Genomic DNA, 22,191 nt, shown 5'->3' with positions numbered 1-22,191 from the left:
TCTCCAAGCCATCTATAAGTTATTGTATTAGTTTATTTTGTTTGCTTAGTGTATCCTACCTTATTGCCTTGTTTTGTTTCGATATGCCCAAATGGGTTGCTTGAGTGAGCCAGCCTGATTATTTTCACCTTTGAGGCTCTGACGTCCGGTCCTCAGGTGGCTAGAGCTGTTATCAGATATATCAACCTAGGAGTCCATTCACTTTTCTTGTATGAATTCAGCTCAGGTGTCCACGTTGCTGATCATCAAATGTGTGGTACAGGCTCTATTCTACAGTCTTATGGGGGGGAGGTGATTGGTATAGGTACTGGTATGTGGTTGCAGCCGGGGTTCACGCTCTGAACAAGGCAGGGGGCCAAGAACTGTGCCCCAAGTGTCTGTGACGACAGTGTGTCCCTGTTCCCTAGAGGGTGCAGTTGGATGGGTTGTGCCAGTGGACCTTGGGCACCCAGCGCTTTTGGCTGTAAGGACTGGGAGGTACCAGTTATCCTTGTACTTCTGTCGTGAGTTGCTGGGTGACCTTAGTGGAGTCACCAGTCCTTAGGCCCCTGAGGTGGATAGGTGAGGACCCTGTTTAATAGGCAAAGTCTTGTCAAATATCAAACACTCACCTCTTCACCACGCAGCTGAAATTGTTGCAGTCTGCCAACAGGGGCCTATTATTGTGGAATGGGCCCACACAGGACCATGCAGGGGGGAAAGGTATTCAAAGTCCATGGACCGTTTATGCCTGGACAGGAGCCACTTCTGTCCTGAGCTCCCTCAGTTAGTTGGGCTGGGAGAGTATCTTTTCCCCCAATTGTGAATTTGTTCCTACTCCAAGGGTAGGTGCATGGGTCACAGTGCTCAATACGGCCTATCTCAGGTCCAGGGAAATCAACATCAACTGAAACCGGCTTGGGGGTTGGGGATGCATTAAAATATATGCAATTACTTAGCTTTTGTCGAGAGCACCGTTATTCTCTGATTCCGGAGGTGTGAATAGGCTGTGCCGCTGGCTGCTTCTACCTGAAGAAACTGCAGCCAAACGCTACCACCAGCCCCCTGCAGCCGCTCCTGGTTATGGTGCCTGAGGGATCCCTGCAATTCAGGTCTGGCAACTCGTCTCCGCTTTTGAACCTTCTCTCCCTTCGCCTGCCACTCAGTCTGTTTTCTAACTTTGCCGTTGATGTTCAGGGCTCCTAGCTTGTAAGAGATATAATCATTTCACTCATTTTTTCGGGTCTTTGTTGTAAGGGGGATCGCAGAAGGCATCTGGCTATTCTGCCATCTTGGACCTGCTTCCCTGGGAGCAATTTTTATTATGTGAGTTTTATAGATGACAAATTAAGGTTAAATAACTTACAAAAGGCCACTTGAAAAATGAGTTCCACTGTCAGGATTTGAACCCATGTTTATGTTTCCCTAGAGCCAAGCTCTTGACCACTTGGTTATACTACCTCTTGCTTATCATAGGTGAGGAGAAAATGAAAAAGCTTATTTGAATATAAAGATTTCAAATTCCTAATCTAATAACTGGGTGAAAAAAGTCTAGGCTATGACTTCTCAAACTATATTAGCAAAAATTGTTAATACAGGTTAATACATCATATGAAAAAGAAACGTCTTCTTACTTTTTGCCATTTCTGCCAGTTTTCTGTGGTTTTGGAAGTGCCAGGAAAGAGTGCATTTAATATCTGAGGAGCAAATCAGGAATAGAATATAAGCAAGTGAAAGGCCCTGTTTTGCTTTCATTCCCATGATTTATCCAGATGCTATATCTTGTACATTTTTAGGATTTGGAATACCATCTAGATCCAAAGACCAAGGAGCTGCCTCACTTACGAAATCCTGACATACTTGTGGGTGAAAATGATCTCACGGCCCTCAGCTATCTTCACGAGCCTGCAGTGCTCCACAATCTCAGAGTCCGCTTCATTGATTCCAAACTTATTTATACATATTGTGGTAAGTGTGCCTCGCTGTCTGAGAGGACTTGTGAACTCTTTCCTTTAATGGGCATAGCCGTGGAAATACTACATTTGGGGAACGCAGGCTGTAGCTGGATTTTTTCTCAGAGATGTCAAAGTTACCGAAAAATTTACCAGTGTTCATCGGACAAGTTGCATTTTACGCTGAATAAGTTCTTTCTTTCGTGAATTTATTTTGCTCAGAAGAAAAAGAACTGGGCCCATCTCTTGGATTTTTTCCCCACAGAAGTCTTTTGCCAAATTCAGTGCCAAATTTACCCATTATTTTCTTCTCTTACAAAAATTAGTACACTAAGAGTGATGTTCAAAGTCTTACCTTTAAAGCTGCTTCAAGAAGTTTAGTGTTGTCTTTTTCTCAGTTATTTAAAAAGGCAGGAATGACTTGACCTGCAGTGACTATTTTTGCTTGATTCTTCTCGCCTGGGCCTCTGCCTATTGTAGTGTTAGTGGCCAGCTACCCAGCTTGTGATTATTTTTCTCTCTCTTAGAAATTAGAAATTAAGTGTGTGCAGGTTTATACATGTGTGTTCTTTTACTCTTTCCCTGTTTCCTTCTTTTCTCTATTTTCTTCTTATGCTTTATTTTCCCCCTCTTCCCTCCCTTTTTTTTTCTCCACTGACATCTTTGTTTCATCAATCACTCTTTCCTCCAAGGCTCAGGCCTACAATTTCCATTCATTTTCATCATTTTCTCAGGTTTCCATTCTATTTCAAAGGATTTCTATAAGTTCATTTGTGTGGTGTAACCAACTCAGTCCTCATTCTTCCTCATTTCTCTCCTGTTTTGGACAGGGACAGCCACCTTTTCTTTTTGAAAGAACTTACATCCTCTATATCCTTGATATTGACTCCCATTTGTCCCTATTAACTCTGAGTATTTCTTTCTCAATTTCTGTTTTTCTTCAGTTTTTTTTTTTTCTTGCATGTATGCCAAGTTCTTAGTGAAGCCTTCTCTGGCTGCCTTATCTAAAGTCATAGCCCTTCTTCCTCTCCTTGCTATTTATCTCCCTTCCCTGCCTTATTTCTTTCCTTTTTCTTACTACTGTATTTGGTACATATGTGTGTGTGTCTGTGTGTGTGTGTGTGTAAGCTCCATGAGGACAAAGATTTATCTTTTTTGTTTTTGTTTACCGTTGTAAACCCAGCACTTAGAAAACACTGGATATATAGTTGGAATTCATTCAGCATTTGTTGAATTAGTTTATTAAATTAATACACACCTACTAGAAAATTTTTAGAAAATAGAGTATAAAAAAGGAAAAGCAATTCCACATAGTTCACCATTGAAAAATAGACCATTATTTCTCTGTGTATGTGTGAGACAGTATTTGTAGATATAAAATTAGAATCAGTGTGTATATGGTTTTATATCCTATTTTCCTATGACATTGGGTATTCTTGAAAAAGATGATTTTTTGGTGGTAGCACACTAGTCTGTCATGTGAATATAGCAGAATTTACTCATTCACTCTCCCTTTATTATATGTTCAGCTTGTTTCTACTTCTCACCATTAAGAGTGATATTATGATAAGCATATTTGTAAAAAAAAATCTTTGCATAATCTCTGATTATTTCATTTGGATAAATTTCTAGAAGTGAGAGTTCTGGTTTAAATATAATAAATTTTATAACATGGCCACAGTTTTCATTATTTTAAACAATCTAGTCCAGTTTTAACAATTTTGTTAGTTCAATATTGATTGAAATTGAAATGAGATTTTGTGTTAGCTGTAATTCTCACCTTACCGAGTTTGATATTCTCATTTGGTTACCATTGACTTCTAATATTGACAAATAGATCATATAGGAGACAGTGATAATACTGATGAAATTTTAAAATTATTGACTTTCTTCAAAATACACTAAGAATAACATGCTGGTTTTATTTACCCCCCTCTTCCCAGGTATAGTCCTAGTAGCTATAAATCCTTATGAACAGCTGCCTATTTATGGAGAAGATATTATTAATGCATACAGTGGTCAGAACATGGGGGATATGGATCCACATATCTTTGCGGTAGCTGAAGAAGCTTACAAGCAAATGGCCAGGTTTGTAGAAGTTTAGTTGTTATTTCATGACTCTCGTAAGTTGTAATCATTTAAAAAAAAAAAAAAAAGTCACAGACATTTTAAAATACAGTGCGTGGCAACTTGTAAATCATTACTAAATAAGCCTTGACCAGTTTGTCTCAGATGGCCTGGATTATTATTAAAATAACCTTGCATTTGTAAAATGATACATAGATTTTTTTTCTTGTTAGTGAACTTTCTAGAGGTATATTTTAGCTATAAGTACCTATAAATAAAAGCACCTATTTAAGTATTTTAAGTTTGATTTGTTTTTATACATGTGTATATCCATGTCGCAGCCTTGGTGGCGCAGTGGTTAAGAGTTACAGTGAGCTATGGCTGCTAACCAAAAGGTTGGCAGTTGGAATCCACCAGCCAACCCTATGGGGCAGTTCTACCCTGTCCTAGAAGGTCGCTGTGAGCCGGAATTGACTCGATGGCAATGGGTTTGGTTTGGTCATGTCACCACCAACACAATCATGGTGTGGAATACTTATATCACACTAAAGTTCCTTCACACCCCTTTATAGTGAGTCCTACCACCCCATGCCCCTTAGTTCCAGGCGACAGTAAAAGGATAAAAACTGCATTGAGAATCTCATCATGATTCTGTGAGTAGACAAGGATGGATGCTATCCCCATTTTACAGATAGATGAGCATATCAAAGTTTGGTGGTATGAATTGACTTGCCTAATGTCATTCACCTATGAGTGACAGACCTAGGACAAAAAAGTAGGTGCATATATATTTTGTTACATATTGCCCAAGCCCCGCCAGAAGGCTTGCCCCAGTTTGCGTTCCACCAGATATGTTCAAGAGTGCCTGTTTCCTACAGCCTCACTCAATTTTTAAGAGTTTTAGAAAGTATGTTAGGGATATTAGCCCTTTGTATATTTATGGAGCCCTCATAGTGCAGTGGTTAAGCACTTGGCTGCTAACCAAAAGGTCGGCAGTTTGAACCCACCAGCCGTTCTCTGGGGGGATGATGTGGCAGTCTGCTTCCATAAAGCTTATAGCCTTAAAAACCCTGTGGGGCAGTTATACTTGATCTTATAGGGTCCCTATGAGTTGAAATCAAGTCGACAGAAATGGTCTTGTGGATGTTTTGTGTGTGTGTGTGTATACACATGTATATGTTTACACATACATATATGTGAATATATATACACACACAGATACACACATCAAGGAAGAGAGGAAGCAAGCCATTCGGATATCTGAGGGAAGAATATTACAGTCAGAGAATAGCAGTTGATAGTACCACACAAGACCTTGTGGGCTGTCATAGCAAATTTGACTTTTCCTTTGAGTGAGGGTTTTGAGCAGAGGAGTGGCATAATCTGGCAGCTATGATAAGAATAGACTGTAGATTCCTGTCAAAAAGTACATAACCTAAACCTAACCATGAGGAAACATCAGTTAAACTGAAAATGAGGAAAATTCTACAAAATAACTCTTCTGTGTTTTTCAAAACTATCAAGATCAAAAAGCCAAAGAGAGGCTGAGGAACTCTCCTGATTAAAGTAGACTAAAGAGATATGACAACTAAATACAGTGACTGAGCTTAAATTGAATCCTAGAGGATGGGGCAGGAGTGAGGGGGTTTAGCTACATAGAGGATATTGCTGGGATGATTGATGAAACTGGAATGTAGACTGTGGATTAGGTAATAGTGTTATAGCAACACTAGTTTTCCTCATTGTGGTTATGTAAGGGAATGTTCATGTTCTTAGAAAGTGTACTCTAAAATATATGTGCAACTTATGCTCAAATTGTTGAGAAAATATTAGAATAAGAGGAACAGAGAGATTAAGAAAACAACTAGGACAAATCTAATAATTGGGGAATCTACATAGAAGATATGTGAGAGTTCTTTTTCCTATTTTTGCTATTTTCTATAAATTTGAAATCATATCAAAAATAAAGTTATAAAAAACTAGGAAGGATAGACTATAGCTGGACAAGGGCAGAAACCAGAGACTACTTAGGAGGTTATTGTATTGATTAAAGCATGAGATAATGGAAATTTGGTTGAGGAGGCTATTAGTGAAGACGGTACGAAGGGGATGGATTCTGGATATATTATTCAGATAGAACTGACAAAGGCTTGCTTATATGGGATATGAGAGAAAAAGAGGAGTCAGGGATGAGAGCAGGGTGTTCACTCTGAGCACCTAGAAGGTTGGAGTTGCCATTTACTGAATGGTGAGGATTGTAGGAAGAGCTAGCTGAGTGTCTGTGTGAGTAGGTGGGTTGGTGCGAGTGCCGGACTTCGATTTTGAATATTTAAAGTTGAAATGGTGCATTAGACATCTGTCCTCAAAGCAAAGCTGACATTATGATTCTTCCTGAGCAGATGTATGTATGTCCAGTGATTGTAACAATAACCAGGGTCTTTGACTCATAGCTCCTTTTTAAACATGTTCCTTATAGAAAACAATACCCTCGTAGAATACCTTTATAGACTAGTCCCTTAACTTTAATAGTCCTCTTGACTTACAGAGATAAAAACCAGTGGATTTCCATATCTGTTTGTCTTCTCATATCTTCTTTCACGTTACTGCAAGACTTTCCTCATGCTGGAACTTATTGCTCTCTAAGTCACAATATTATTTTCCTTAAAACATCAGATTTTTTCTTCTTAAAACGAGATAGTATTGATTGCTTTAATTTTGTATTTTCTCTTCATTGTAATAGTAAATAAATTTTGTTGACCAAGTTTTATCACATAGGTTATCTTGAAATAAATTATGTAGTTGTATGCAGTTAATCTTGATTTAGTGAAAAAGATATCTGTACTAGTCCCAGCTCTACTAATAACTAACTATATAAACAAATCTCCTGGCCTCCCTGGGTCTCAGTTTTATCGCGTATAAAATAGAACTGTTGCACTAAATGGTCTTGCTTTAAATTTATAGTATTCTGTGGTATGCATTTGCTACTTTTTTGTTTCATGGAGACTAATGCATAAGCATTTTCCTTCTTTCTGGGGGAGGGCAGGTCATGGCAAGGAGCTGTGTAGCAAAGCAAAAGGAACATAATATAGACCTTCTCTCTGGAAAACAGAAGATGTGGGTATCACTCAGCTTGACCACACAACCATCAGCCTTGAACAAGCTATGTAAACACTCTGTTACTGTTTTCCCTAATAGGAAAGTTTAACGTCCCTGGGTGGCACGGATTGGTTAAAGGCTTGACTACTAACTGGAAGATTGGTGGTTTAATCCTACCCAGCGGTTCTGCAGAAGAAGGGCCTGGCAATTTCCTTCTGAAAGGTCACAGTCTTGATAACCCATGAGTTGGAGTTGACTGAATGGCAATTTCTTGACATTTATTGCTGGGCCTTTAATTAAAATGACCTCTCATTTCATTTGGTTATGTGGTCTCTGAATGCTTTACATTGGCCAGGTGGATGCCAGCTGTTATAGACTATAAAATCTTTGCTGTTAACAACTGTGAATCAGCTGCCATGTGGTGACAAGTATCCTATTTATGCAAATGAACTTGAGCCCTGGTGGGACAGTAGTTAAGTGCTTGGATGTTAATTGAAAGGTTGTTGGTTCAAACCCAGCAGCTGCTCCAAAGGAGAACGACGTGGCAGTCTGCTTCTGTAAAGATTTATAGACTTGGAAAACCTATGAGGCAGTTCTACTCTATCCTATAGGGTTGGAATCAACTCAATGGCAGTAGGTTTTCTGGTTATGTGATAAGAATTTTATGTATGTTATATAAAGGTGGACGTTCTGGTGGTGCAGTGGTTAAGAGCTCGGCTGCTAATCAAAAAGTCTGCATTTCAAATCCATCAGCCACTCTTCGGAAACCCTACGGGGCAGTTCTACTCTGTCATATAGGGTCACTGTGAGTTGGAATCAACTCAACAGCAACGGGTTTATATAAAGGTGAATTTATATATATTATAATGACTGCCATTTTTAGATGTCTAGTATTGTACCAAGCATGGTATTAGGCATAGTACCTAAAATCCTCATCGCATCCCTGGGAACAGACACCATCACCCCTGCTTTACCTGTAAGGAAACTGAGGAAAATAACATCTTCAGGCAGGAGAGCTAATAAAGAGTCTCTGGGAGTTGAGATTTGAATCTAGCTCTGAGACTCCAAAACTTTTCTTCCCTGTCATTTAATTTTCTTACTTTGAGCTGCAGTACATGGCTTTAGTCTAACAGGTCTGTTCCCTCAATTAGCACTGCATAGCTCTATTTCTGCACCTTTATTCAGCCTAGAATATCCTTTTGCATGCTCTTTTATCTGCCTGGTTTCTATTTATCCTTCATGATACCACTAAGTTTTACTTTCAGACCACCTCAGCTCACAGTAAATGATTCCTCTTAAGAGTGCTTTCTATGAGCTATTCATCAGGGAGTTACTGAGTACTGCCTACCCCATAGGTTGTAGTACAAGTGAGTTGGCATTGATTTGACCACAATGGGTTTGGTTTTTGTTTTATGAAAGCACTACTATCAGTAGAAGTTATAAACAAATATTATTGGTTATTTCTGTTATTATGTTTATTGCATAGACTATGTACTGATGGAATGGAAAACTCAGGTTGACATGAGAGGATCTGATAGCCATGCGAAGGGCTCCTCACCAAGGAACTGGATTACCTTCTCACCAATCTCTAGGGAACGCTTATTTCCATTACTTGAATAATCTCCCTGCCTCTCTAAAGAAGAGCTTTCACCAGTGCCAGCACCATCTTTTATAGTAAATATTTGCACTTCAAAAACTAAGTATTGTAATTGTGAACGTATGGCCTCTTATCAACTTTAGAGTTTAAGTCTTTACTTCTTGGAACTAATCAAAAGCAGAAATCATAGAGAGACAGAGAGCAGAATAGCCTGATTTGATGAGTGGTAATAATGTAAAAAACTTAACATCCCTCTAGTAAGAGAGATAGGTATTATTAGAGTTTTAAGTGAAGCTGCATCTTTAAGTCTACATAGTAAAAACACAGCTTTGGAAGAAAACATTACACTAACTTGTATTTTCCCTTTTGAGCAAGGGATCAATAAAGGGAGAAACAATTAGATTAATTGCCTGTAGAAAAGTGAAAAATCTAGATTTTGCTTCACTTGAACACGTTCACCTATAAGCTAAAAATTTGTACATAGGTGAATTGGACAGTTGACCAAAGTACCTGGCAGCACCCAGTGAGTGGTTATGAGTCAACATCCACATGGTTCTGAAAAATAAATAAATAAATAACTAAGCCCACTGCCATCAAGTTGATTCCGACTCATAGCGACCCTATAGAACAGAGTAGAACTGCCCCATAGAGTTTCCAGGGAGCGCCTGGCGGATTTGAACTGCTGACCTCTTAGTTAGCAGCTATAGCACTTAACCGCTACGCCACCAGGGTTTCCAGATGGTTAGGTATACTAAAATGTGTTCCACATGAGTCAGCTCTCAAGCCAGCATTATTTAGTATCCTCATTAATGTTCTGGATGTGAATAGAAAGTATGCTCATTAAGTTTGCAAAGAACAAGTTGATTACCTTGGTAGATATAAATAGCATTCAATATGACCACAATAAGCTAGAGAGATTACATTTTTAAATGGGTAAAGTTCAAAAGAAAAATCTGATAGAGAATGAAACATTATAGATCTAACATAAAAGCTGTTCAGACCAAATAGAGAACCCTAAAAGGAAGACAGGCTGATTCCCACACAACCAGCACCTCTCCTGTTATCATGTAAGAGTCAATTCACACATCACCTTCTTTAGAAAGTCTTGTCTAACATCCCCTATCCACATCTTCCACGGGTTTCATGCCCTTCTTCCATGTTTTCCTAGTGTCCTGGGTAGAACTCTTTTATAGCAATTACAAAAAACAAAACAAAACCTGTTGCTTTCGAGTTGATTCCAACTCATAGTGAGCCTATAGGCCACAGTAGAACTGCCCCATAGGGTTTCCAAGGAGCCCCTGGTGGATTTGAACTGCTGACCTTTTGGTTACCAGCCATAGCACTTAACCACTACGCCACCAGGGTTTCCTTATAGCAATTACTCCACTGTAAATTAACTATATACGTTTCAGTCTCCCTAAAATAGGCTACAACCCTAGAGTCTTTTATACTCATCAAAGTGTTTGACATATTTTGGCTGCTCATTAAATATGTGTAGAATGAATGAAAAAGCAGTATTTTTAGGTGGGGCTTTTAGCTCACATCTAGAGCTTTTGGAACTTCATTGACTGCAATAGGTTAGAAGAGCTTACCTCCACTCCAAAGGCACCTACCTAGTACCTAGGCTATTTGGGATTATTGTAGAGGCCCATGAGAGGACTGGCCAAGTCAGAAATTGTAAATCTTAGGTTCATCATTCAGAGAATGCTCCAGGTTGACCTGTCCTAGGTGAGAGATGGATAGTCTCTGTTCCCTCACTTAATTTTATCTGGCTTATGAAGTGATATCTGCATCCTAAAAGTAGAATGGAGGTTCTTTTCATGGAAGGACAAGAGTAGTTGAAGGTTTGTGAATAGTGGTTGATCAGCTAATCAAAATTTCCAGGAACAATAAATAGTGTAAAACAGTCTAAAGCCTATAGAGAAAGTGAACAGAAGAGATGGACTCTAATATTCACCTTAAAACCATAAAATTTTTATCTGTGATGTTTTTGTCTGCTTTTCTCCTATCCCACACTTCTTGTTTTCCCCTTTGCTCATGTGTTTATCTCTTTCTTATGTATTCCCCTTCTCCTTTCTACATTTCTGCTTAGTTCCTTGCCCCCACCTGTCTCCTGCTCTTGTCCCGTCTTTTTCTTATTTCTTTCCACAGCCACACAGAACTGAAGTACATTTAAAAAACTTAATTCTACTTATTTTATAAATATCTTGTTTTCTTGTTCTTAATTTAGAAGAGGGCAGTGGATTAATTCATATTTTTCTCTTTGTAGCCCTTTACTGATTTTGGCCATTTCTGGGGAAGTAGCCCTCCAAGGAAAAAACGCTGCCCATCTCAGTTGTCCACCACGTGTCTGTCAGTTTGTTTCACTGTGGTGGGTTTTGTGTTGCTGTGATACTGGCAACTTTGCTACCAGTATTTCCAATACCAACAGGGTCACCCTTGGTGGCCAGGTTTCAGCAGAGCTTCCACCTTAAGACTAGGAAGAAGGACCTGGCAGTCTACTTTTGAAAAAATTTGCCAGTGGAAACTGTATGAAAAGCAATGGAACATTATCTGATATAGTGCCAGAATGAGGTCCTCAGGTTGCAAGTCACCCAAAATACAACTGGGCTGCCTCAGAGTAGAGCCGTCCTTAATGACATGGATGGAGTCAAGCTTTGGGGACCCTCACTGGCTGATGTGACACGATTCAAAATGAGAAGAAACACTGTGAACATCCCTTACTAATCAGAATGTAGAATGTGTGAGGTATGAATTTAGGAAAATTGGAAGTCATCAAAAAGAAATGGAATGCATAAAGATCCCCATCCTAGGCATCAGTGAGCTGAAATGGGCAGGTATTGGTCATTTTGAATCAGAAAATCATATGGTCTACTCTGTTGGGAACAACAAATTGAAGAGGAATGGCGTCACGTTAATTGTCAAGAAGAACATTTCAAGCATTGTCCTGAAGTACAATGCTGTTAGTGGTAGGGTAGGATAGGATAATCCATATGCCTACAAGGAAGACCAGTTAATATGACTATTATTCAAATGTACGCACCAACCACGAAGGCCAAAGATGAAGAAATTGAAGATTTTTACCAACTTCTGCAGTCTGAAATTGATCAAACATGCAGTCAAGGCACATTGATAACTACTGGTGATTGGAATGGGGAAGCTGGAAACAGAGAAGAAAGGTTGGTAGTTGGAAAATATTGCCTTGGTGATAGATATAACGCTAGAGATCACATGATAGAATTTTGCAAAGCCAATGACTTCTTCATTGCAAATACCTTTCTCAACAACATAAATGACGACTACACCCGTGGAGCTCACCAGATGGAATTCACAGGAATCATATTGACTACATCTGTGGAGATGATAAAAAAGCTCAATATCATCAGTCAGAACAAGGCCAGGGGCTGACTGTGAAACAGACCATCAGTTGCTCATATGCAGATTCAAGGTGAAGTTGAAGAAAACTAGAACAAGTCCACGAGAGCCAAAGTACGATCTTGAGTATATCCTACCTGAATTTAGAGACCATCTCAAGAATAGATTTGAACACTAATGACTGACGATGAGACAAGTCATGGAATGGTATCAAGGACATCATATATGAAGAAAGCAAGAGGTCATTAAAAAGACAAGAAAGAAAGAAAAGAGCAAAACTTGCTCTTGAGTGTAGAGTAGCTATAGTGAAAGGAAGAACTGATGAAGTAAAAGAGCTGAACAGAAGATTTCAAAGGGCAGCTTGAGAAGACAAAGTGGAGTATTAAAATAAAATGTGCAAAAGACCTAGAGTTAGAAAACCAAAAGGGAAGGACACACCCAACATTTTTCAAGCTGAGAGAGCTGAAGAAAAATTCAGTCCTCAAGTTGCAATATTGAAGCATTCTATGGAGAAAATATTAAATGACACAGGAAGCATCCAAAGAAGATGGAAAGAATACATGTAGTTACTGTACCAAAAAGAATTGGTCTTCGTTGAGCCATTTCAGGAAGTAGCATATGATTAAGAACCAATGGTACTGAAGGAAGAGGTCCAGGCTGCACCGAAGGCGTTGGCGAAAAACAAGGCTTCAGTAATTGACAGAATTGAGCTGTTTCAACAAATGGATACAGCACTGGAGGTGCTCACTCATCTATGCCAGGAAATTTGGAAGATACCTACCTGGCCAGCCAACTGGAAGAGATCTGTATTTGTACCCATTCCAAAGAAAGGTGATCCAACCAAATGTGGAAATTATCGAATAATATCATTAATATTACACAGAAGTGAAATTTTGCTGAAGATCATTCAAAAGCAGTAGCAGCAGTACATTGACAGGAACTGCCAGAAATTCAAGCCAGATTCAGAGGAGGATGTGGAACCAGGGATGTCACTGCTGATGTGAGATGAGTCCTAGCTGAAAGCAGAGAATACCAGAAAGATGTATACCTGTGTTTTATTGACTATGCAAAGGCATTCGACTGTGTGGATCATAAAAAATTATGGGTAACATTTCAAAGAATGTTAATTGTGCTTGTGAGGAATCTGTACATAGACCAAGAGGCAGCCGTTCGAACAGTACAAGGGAATACTGCGTGGTTTAAAGTCAAGAAAGCTGTGTGTCAGGTTGTGCCCTTTCATCATATGTGCCCTTGATCTGTATGCTGAGAAAATAATCCAAGAAGCTGGACTGTATGAAGAAGAACACAGGATCAGGACTGGAGGAAGGTGCATTAACAGCCTGCAATATGCAGATGATACAACCTCGCTTGCTGAAAGTGAAGAGGACTTGAAGCACAGATTTCAGTATGGATTACACCTCAACTTAAAACAAAAATCCTCACAACTGGACCAGTAAGTACCATTATGAAAATGGAGAAAAGATTGAAGTTGTAAAAGATTTCATTATACTGGGATCCACAATCAACAGCTATGGAAGCAGCAGTCAAGAAATCAAATGACACATTGCATTGGGCAAATCTGCTATAAAAGACCTCTTTAAAGTATTAAAAGCAAAGATGTCACTTTGAGGAATAAGGTGTGCCTGACTGAAGCCGTGGTATTTTCAATCACCTCATATGGATGCGAAAGCTGGACGATGACTAAGGAAGACCGAAGAATTGATGCCTTTGAATTATGGTGTTGGTGAGGAATATTGAATATACCATGGATTGCCAGAAGAATGAACAGATCTGTCTTTGAAGTACAGCTAGAATGCTCTTTAGAAGCAAGGATGGCGAGACTTAGTCTTACATACTTTGGACATGTTATGTTCTGAGGAGGGACCAGTCCCTGGAGCAGGATATCATATTTGGTAAAGTAGAAGGTCAACAGAAAAGAGGAAGACTCTCAAGGAGATGAATTGACACAGTAGCTGCCACAATGGGGTCAAGCATAAAGATTGTGAGGATGGCACAGGACTGGGCAGTGTTTCATCCTGTTGTACACAGGGTCTCTATGAGTCGGAACTGACCTGATGGCACCTAACAACATCTTATTTGTAGCCATTCAAGACCACCTGAGTGTCTGTAAGCCTGCCTTGTTGAGATTGTCATTGGTCCCAATAGTTCGTGCTGGCTTATTATGTAGGATGTGACCTACCAAACATCTGAAAAATCAACCCCAGAGTTAGTTTGACTTTTAGATCATGGCACTTTACAATTTGAGAGGACCTTAGGTGCTACAAGTTGGAATTGACTTGATGGCAGCGGATTTGGTTTTGGTTTTGGTTTTAGGTGGCATTTATTCATAAAGATGTGAAAACCAGCTCAGAGAGGTCATGCGGTTGCTCAAAGCCATGACGCTGGGAAATGCCAGAGCTAGGACTACAACCTGGATTCAAAGGGTTTATATAATGGAAGAATGGTAATTTTTTTTATAATTAGACTTGGAAAGCAAGGGAAGCCTCCCTCCCCAAAGGTCAGGGAAATAGAAGAATAAAAATTCCTTAAGAATTAACACTTAAAAACTCGATCATATCCTTAAACCCTGGGAAAGGAAATGTATCTGTTGTGTGTGCTTGACCTCAGCATGTGTATGTGTGTTTTTGTACAAACCTCTAGGATTCATTTGAACAGCCCTTGTTTTTACTGCTTTTATTCTTTCTCATGTTATAGGAAAGGATTATTACATAAGAATTTTCAGATTTTTTGATGCAACATTTTGTCAGTAAGACTTGAAATAGCTTTTCAAAGGCAGTAAAATTTAGAATACAGTCCCCATAGGATTTTCTTTTCATCGAAGTGGTGACATTCTGTGTATTCTGTTTGCTATTGGAATGGTTGCTGGGAGAATTTTGTCAAGTTACATGTCAGAGAGGGCATAGTGACAGAACTGATCATGCAGGAACTGGGAAGCATTTTTCTCATCATACTGTTGAAGAGAACACAAAGACTGCTGATATGGTCCCTTGATTAATGCATCTAAAAAGATAAATTCAGAGGACATTTTAAATGGCTAAAAAAAGGACATTGGCACCACAGTGAGAACTGTTTTACTCAAGTGATTTATTTTGAATTTAATCATGAATGAACAGATGCAATGTGAGTATCCAGTATGGTCTTGAAGCTCAAGTAAAAGGGAGGGAAGATGGTGATACAAGGCTGAAGGAGTGTTTCATAACAATGGGGATTATCACAAGCTTGTATTATAAGGATTAGACAGACATTCCTTAGTGTCACCTAGGTCTTTCTGATTTTCTTCACAATATGGAAACCAGAGCATCAGGAACGGGCTGCTATGTGGTCCCAATAGCGTGTTATGAATAAACTTAGGCCTGAACTGGATACTCCCACCCCCCAAAAAAAAAAAAATTTTTTTTTTTAAATAAGATAAAGTGACAACCCGCATTTCTCAAAGGAAAGAATTTTTTTCATTAAAAATGTCCTAAATTTCTACTGTGGGAAATTATTATCAGTACTATTGATTCTACTAATTTAATAGTTCTCAAATTCATTTGCGTCTCTTAATCCCCACCATCACTGCCTTTGTTGAGACTTTCATAATTTTTCATCTCATCCTCTTTCCACCTATACTCTACATTGCTGTTGTGTCATATGGTAATTCTATGTTTTAACTTTTTGAGGAACCTCCACAGGATCTGCACCATTTTACAATCCCACTAGCAATGTATGAGGATTCCAGTTTTTCCACATCTTCACCAGCACTTGATATTTTCCATTTCTGATAATAGCCGTCCTAGTGGGTGTGAGGTGGTATCTAGTTGTGGGCTGGATTTGTAATTCCCTAATGATTAACAACCTTCAGCATCTTTTATGTTCTTATTGGCCATTTATATATCTTCTTTAGAGAAATGTCTCTTCAAGTCCTTTGCCCATTTTTTAAATTGGATAGTTTGTCATTTTGTTGTTGAGTCGTAGAAATTCTTTATACAATTTGGGCATCAAATTCTTATCAGATATATGATTCTCAAATATTTTCTTCTATTTTTTTATTCTATAGGTCATCTCTTCACTTTCTTGATAAAGTCCTTTGATGTACAAAATATTTCATTTTATGAAGTCAAATTTATCAATTTTTTCTTTTGTTACTCATGGTTTTGATGTTTTATCTAAGACTGCATTGTCAAAAACAAGCTTTACCCTTATATTCTAAGAGTTTTATGGTCTTAGTTCTTATATTTAGGTTATTAATCCATTTTGAATTCATTTTTCTATATGGTGTGAGGAAGGGGTCCGACTTCATTCTTTTGCATGTAGAGATCAAGTTGTCCCAGCACTGCTTATTTAAGGGACCACTTACAGTTTATGAGTCATTATATGAATGAATTAAAGATGTAGTAGTCATAGTCTTTGAATTCTAAGAAGATCAGTACTAGGAAAACACTAGATGGGGTCCATAGTCTTAGCAATAGTATTCCATCACTACGTCTTCAAACATGAATTGTGGCTTGATATATTTGAATGAAACCAGCCGGCAAGGGGACCATTTTTCCCTCTGCTGATAAGGATACTTTATTAGGAGCTGGAGCTTGTGGGGGAAACGCTGGTAGCATAGTGGTTAAGTGCTACAGCTGCTAACCAAAGGAACAGCAGTTCGAATCCGCCAGGCGCTTCTTGGAAACTCTATGGGGCAGTTCTACTCTGTCCTATAGGGTCACTATGAGTCGGAATCAACTCGACAGCACTGGGTGTGGTTTGGTTTTGGGTTGGAGCCTGTGGGAGCCCCACTTTATGGACTGCTAACCAATGGACAATTTGAAGTATAGTTTAATTTATAAATGGTTTTATTAGTTTTTTAAATTCTTCTTCTGTGGCTCCAAAGAGTATCTCCCTTCTCATCTGAGGTGGTTGACAACAGTATTGTAAGATACCAAAGTAATTCTCTAGGAATGTCATAATATAATAATATGTTTGAGGTACGTACATGCCTCAAAATCACAGACCCTCTTTTAACAGATTAATCCTTAGATACGATGCTCTCTAATTTAATGATTGATATCTTCTTTTCACTCTCTGTTCATTGTTAGTCTATAAGCAATTATTCCTATTAGGAAATATTGTTCTATGTTCCTTTCCATATTTTTCATGTATGAACCAGCAGCAATAAGTCACTGTGGCTTATTGATGAGAACAGAGAAGAGATAGTGTTAATCACATTTATAAATGGGCAGCACTGACAGTTACTCTTCTTTGTTTTATAGAGATGAACGAAATCAGTCCATCATTGTAAGCGGAGAGTCTGGGGCAGGAAAAACAGTCTCAGCTAAGTATGCCATGCGATACTTTGCAACCGTAAGTGGCTCTGCCAGTGAGGCCAATGTTGAGGAAAAGGTCTTGGCCTCCAACCCCATCATGGAGGTAAGACAGCAGGACCTTGGCCTTTTTACTGTAGCTTACTTCTTATATTATGTTACATTATGTCATGCCATGTCATATATTCTTAACTTTTCTTGTTAAGAAACATGCTCAAAAATGGATTGATATAGCACTTGTCAGAAAGTCTGCAATCTTCTACTGACCAAAATTAGGAAAATACTTTTTCCCATGTTGGTAAGAGATCTAAGCAAATGAAAGTCCAGTAAGGTAGACATTTTGAGTAAAGCCCAGGCATAAGAGGAATCTCTTTAGTCCATAATCCTTTTTCTTTTTTAAACCCAGCACTGAATTGTTGCCTCTACATAGAAGGCAGCAGTACTTCATTTTCAAAAGTTTCTTTTTCCTGGTTAATTGACTCATTTCCATTGTTTCTTTTACCAGAAATACAAGTTACTCATTTCCCTCCAGTCTGGAGTTCTTATTTATGCTTCTTCTAAAACAGGAGCTATGCTCAATTATGAATGTAAACTCACATTTCATTTTCTGTACTTAGCCCAATCTGTTTAGCTATAAATTTTTGTTTTTTCCAGATTTAAACTATTACCTTAAATCATGATCTCAGCCTCACCAAGGTCCATAAACATTTTTCTGTAAAGCACATCACACAGATTTAGGTTAAAAAGGTAATTCAGTAACAGTAATTTCATGAGAGGGGAAGAAGTATGAAAGAATGTCCTTTCAAAAGTAGAGTATGGACTACTGCAAGAAACCAAAAGAGATCTACATAAATGAAAAACATACCATGCTCATGGATAGGTAGACTTGGCATTGTGAAAATGAAAATTCTACCCAAAGCGATTTACAAATACAATGCAATCCTGCTCTAAATACCAACAACATTCTTTAAAGAGATGGAAAAACTTATCATTAATTTTATATGGAAAGGGAAGAAGGCCCAGATAAGTATATCACTATTGAAGAAGAAGAAAGAAGTAGGAGGACTTGCACTACCTGACCTCAGAACCTATTATACAGCTACGGTAGTCAGAACAGCCCAGTACCGGTACAACAACAGATACATTGACCAATGGAACAGAATTGAGAACCCAGATGCAAATCCATCCACCTCTGGTCACCTGATCTTTGACAAGGGCCCTAAGTCCATCAAATGGGGAAAAGACAGTCTTTTTAACAAACGGTGCTGGCAAAACTGGATGTTCATCTGCAAAAAAATGAAACAGGACCTATACTTCACACCATATACAAAAACTAACTCAAAATGGATCAAAGACCTAAATAGAAAGCCAAAAACTATGAAGTTCATAGAAGAAAAAATTGGACCAATGCCAGAGGCCCTAATACTTGGCATTAACAGGATATAAACCACAGCCAACAACACAAAAGCTCCAAAGGATAAGCTAGATAACTGGGATCTTCTAAAAATTAAACACTTACACTCATCAAAAGACTTCACCAAAAGCGTAAAAAGAGAACCTACAGACTGGGAAAAAGTTTTTTGGCTGTTACAAATCAGACAGAGGCCTAATCTCTAAAATCTATAAGAAAATCTAATACCTCTACAAGAAGGAGACAAATAATCCAATTAAAAAATGGGTGAAGGAAATGAACAAGACACTTAACCAAAAAAGACGTTCAAGTGGCCAACAGACACATGAGGAAATGCTCATGATCTCTAGCCATTAGGGAAATGCAAATCAAAACAATGAGATACTATCTCACCGTGACATTACTGGCACGAATCAATAAAACAAGAAATAACAAATGTTGAAGAGGCTGTGGGGAGATCAGAACTCTTATGCACTGTTGTTGAAAATCCAAAATGATACAACCTTTTTGGAAAATGATATGGCACTTCCTTAGAAAGCTAGAAATAGAAATACCGTATGATCCAGCAATCCCACTCCTAGGAATATATCCTAGAGAAATAAGAGTCGTCACATGGACAGACATATGCACACCCATGCTCGTTGCAGCATTGTTCACAATAGCAAAAAGATGGAAACAACCTAGATGCCCATCAACAGATGAATGGATAAACAAACTATGGTACATACACACAATGGAGTGTTACACAATGCTACAGAACAATGAATCTGTGAAGCATCTCATAACATGAATGAATCTGGAGGGCATTATGCTGAGTGAAATACGTCAATCACAAAAGGAGAAATATTGTATGAGATCGCTACTGTAAATACTCATAGAAGGAAACAATCTTTGATGGTTAAGAGGGAAGAAAGGGATGGGGGTAGAAAAACACTTAATAGACAATAGGTAAATGGAAACTGGAAACCCTGGTGGCAAAGTGGTTAAGTGCTACGGCTGTTAACCAAGTGGTCGGCAGTTTGAATCCGCCAGGCCCTCCTTGGAAACTCTATGGGGCAGTTCTACTCTGTACTATAGGGTTGCTATGAGTTGGAATGGACTTGATGGCAGTGGGTTTGGTTTTTGTTTTTTAAGTGGAAAATTTGGTGAAGGGTAAGACAGTACACAATACTGGGGAAACCAGCACAGCCTGTACAAGGCAAGGTCATGGTAGCTCCAGAGGCACAACCAGACTCCCTGAGAGACCGAATTGCTGGGCTGAGGGTTGTGAGGACCGTTGTCTCAGGCAATATCTAGCTCAATTGGCATAACATAGTTTATAAAGAATATATTCTACATTCTACTTTGGTGAGTGGTGTCTGGGGTCTTAAAATTCTGTGAACAGCCACCTAGGGTACTCCACTGGTCTCAGCCCTTCAGGAGTGAGGAAGAATAAAGAAAACTAAAGACACAAGGGAAAGATTAGTCCAAAGGACTAATGGACCACATCTACCACAGCCTCCACCAGGCTGAGTCCAGAACAACAAGGTGGTGCCCGGCTACCACCACTGACTGCTCTGACAGGGATCACAATAAACGGTCCTGGACGGAGCTGGAGAAAAATGTAGAACAAAACTCTAACTCAAAAAGAAAGACCAGACTTGCTGACTTGACAGAGATAGCAGAAACCCTGAGACTATAGTCCCCAGACACCCTTTCAGCTCAGTAATGAGGTTACTCCTGAGGTTCACCCTTCAGTCAAAGATTGAACAGGCCCATTTCAACAAAACAAGACCAAAGGGGTGTACCAGCCCTGGGGCAGGGACTGGGAGGTAGGAGGGAACAGGACAGCTGGTAATAGGGAACCTAGGATTGAGAAGGGAGTGTGTTGACATGTCATGGGGTTGTTAACCAGTGTTGTAGAATGATGTGTGTACTAACTGTTGAGAAACTAGTTAGTTCTGTAAATCTTCATCTAAAGTAAAATAAAAGAGAGAGAAAAAAAAGTAAAGTATACAAGGTAGAAATGCTTATGCCAGAGTAAATGGAGCTAGCTGTGTGAGTGAGAATTTGAGTATTTTAAGGTTTGCAACTACAAGACTATTTACCTATTAATAGGATTTTAGGAAAGTTACAGTTTTGTAAGAAGTTCCATTAAATGGATAGAAGTAAGTCTTATTAAATGGAGAGAAATTGCTTTGAGCATGCAGAAACAAACCTTTCTTACTGAAAATTTAAAACAGTATTTTGATTCCTGTTTCTTTCCTTTGTCAAGCCTTATTTGTCACCCAAACACAGATGGAGTTAGAACTTGCCTGGTGTACCTGTTGTACAAGTGGGTTTTGCAATTTTCTGTCTAGAGGTAATTGTGCCTGGTTTGTGGTGCTGTGTGTGATACGTCAAAACAATACTGTGACCCCTTGCCTCCAAGAGTATCCCAAACAGCAGGGCTTCTGCTCTTGGGGTTGAAAGTCTAAGATGTGCTGGGGAAGTTGAGAGGCCTCCTGGGCTGGGCCCTTTATGGAAAGAGAATTGGGAAAGTTTTCCAAATAGCATGCACAGGAAACAAATGCTTGTGCCAAAAGACAGTGGTGAAGATTTTAAGCAAATATTAAGATTTTGAAAAAATTTGAGCTACAGATCTTGTGGTAAATGTCACTGGTGTTATATTAAAAACAAACAAACAAAAACTAGTGCCATCGAGTTGATTCCGACTCATAGCGACCCTATAGGACAGAATAGAACTGCCCCATAGAGTTTCCAAGGAGCGCCTGGCAGATTTGAACTGCTGACCTTTTGGTTAACAGCCGTAGCACTAATCCACTACACTACCAGGATTTCTGTTGTTATATTAGGGGAATGCAATCTGTGGAGCCAGTTTTTTGTTTGGGTTAGAAAACAGCAGGACATTGCTTCCTTTTGTTGTTTTGACTGTTTTTGGTCATGACGACAAATTCTTGGTTTTTGGCAATAGGTCATGCCATTCTGGTCCCTAATGTTAGAATACACCAAAGTCTTGATTGTGATGGTATCAGAGAGTCTCAGATATAGGCCTGAACCAGAGTTTGAAGCTGTCTTGAGGGTAACTCAAGTCTGGAATGAACAGTTTTTGACTATGTTACATTCCCTTTCAAAAACAGCTGCATTGATTTTTCTATAATGCAGATTTGTGTTGTGTTAGTAGGAATACTGCTTTTTAATATATACTTATAAGGAATTTTCCCTGTCTGCTGGAATAAAAATAAAGGATCAGTTAGTTATGCTTAGTTACTGAAAGATTAAAATGGCATATGAGGCTGAAGAATGATGACAAAGGGGTTACGGTTACAGGAAAAAAAATAAAATACTGAGCATGAAAGCATAGAAAATTTTTGTAGCTTTAAATCTACCTCACACCTCTGTCAGATCCCTTCACTGTGATGT

The 22,191-nt window shown here is 38.9% G+C and overlaps 1 protein-coding gene across 4 annotated transcripts in view; it reads left to right on the top strand.

Moving 5' to 3' along the window:
- The window catches only part of MYO5A (myosin VA), a 264,645-nt gene that overhangs the window by 68,147 nt on the left and 174,307 nt on the right, over window positions 1-22,191 (top strand). For all 4 annotated transcript variants that reach the window (XM_049904982.1, XM_049904981.1, XM_049904980.1 and 1 more), the window contains exons 3-5: window positions 1,776-1,947; window positions 3,875-4,019; window positions 17,328-17,484. In XM_049904982.1, the coding sequence (XP_049760939.1) occupies window positions 1,776-1,947; window positions 3,875-4,019; window positions 17,328-17,484 (474 nt within the window). The remainder of the gene's footprint in view (window positions 1-1,775; window positions 1,948-3,874; window positions 4,020-17,327; window positions 17,485-22,191) is intronic.

Source organism: Elephas maximus, chromosome 12 (assembly GCF_024166365.1).
Source record: "Elephas maximus indicus isolate mEleMax1 chromosome 12, mEleMax1 primary haplotype, whole genome shotgun sequence".
Classification (NCBI taxonomy): domain Eukaryota; kingdom Metazoa; phylum Chordata; class Mammalia; order Proboscidea; family Elephantidae; genus Elephas; species Elephas maximus.
This window is presented reverse-complemented; position numbering and strand designations above follow the sequence as displayed.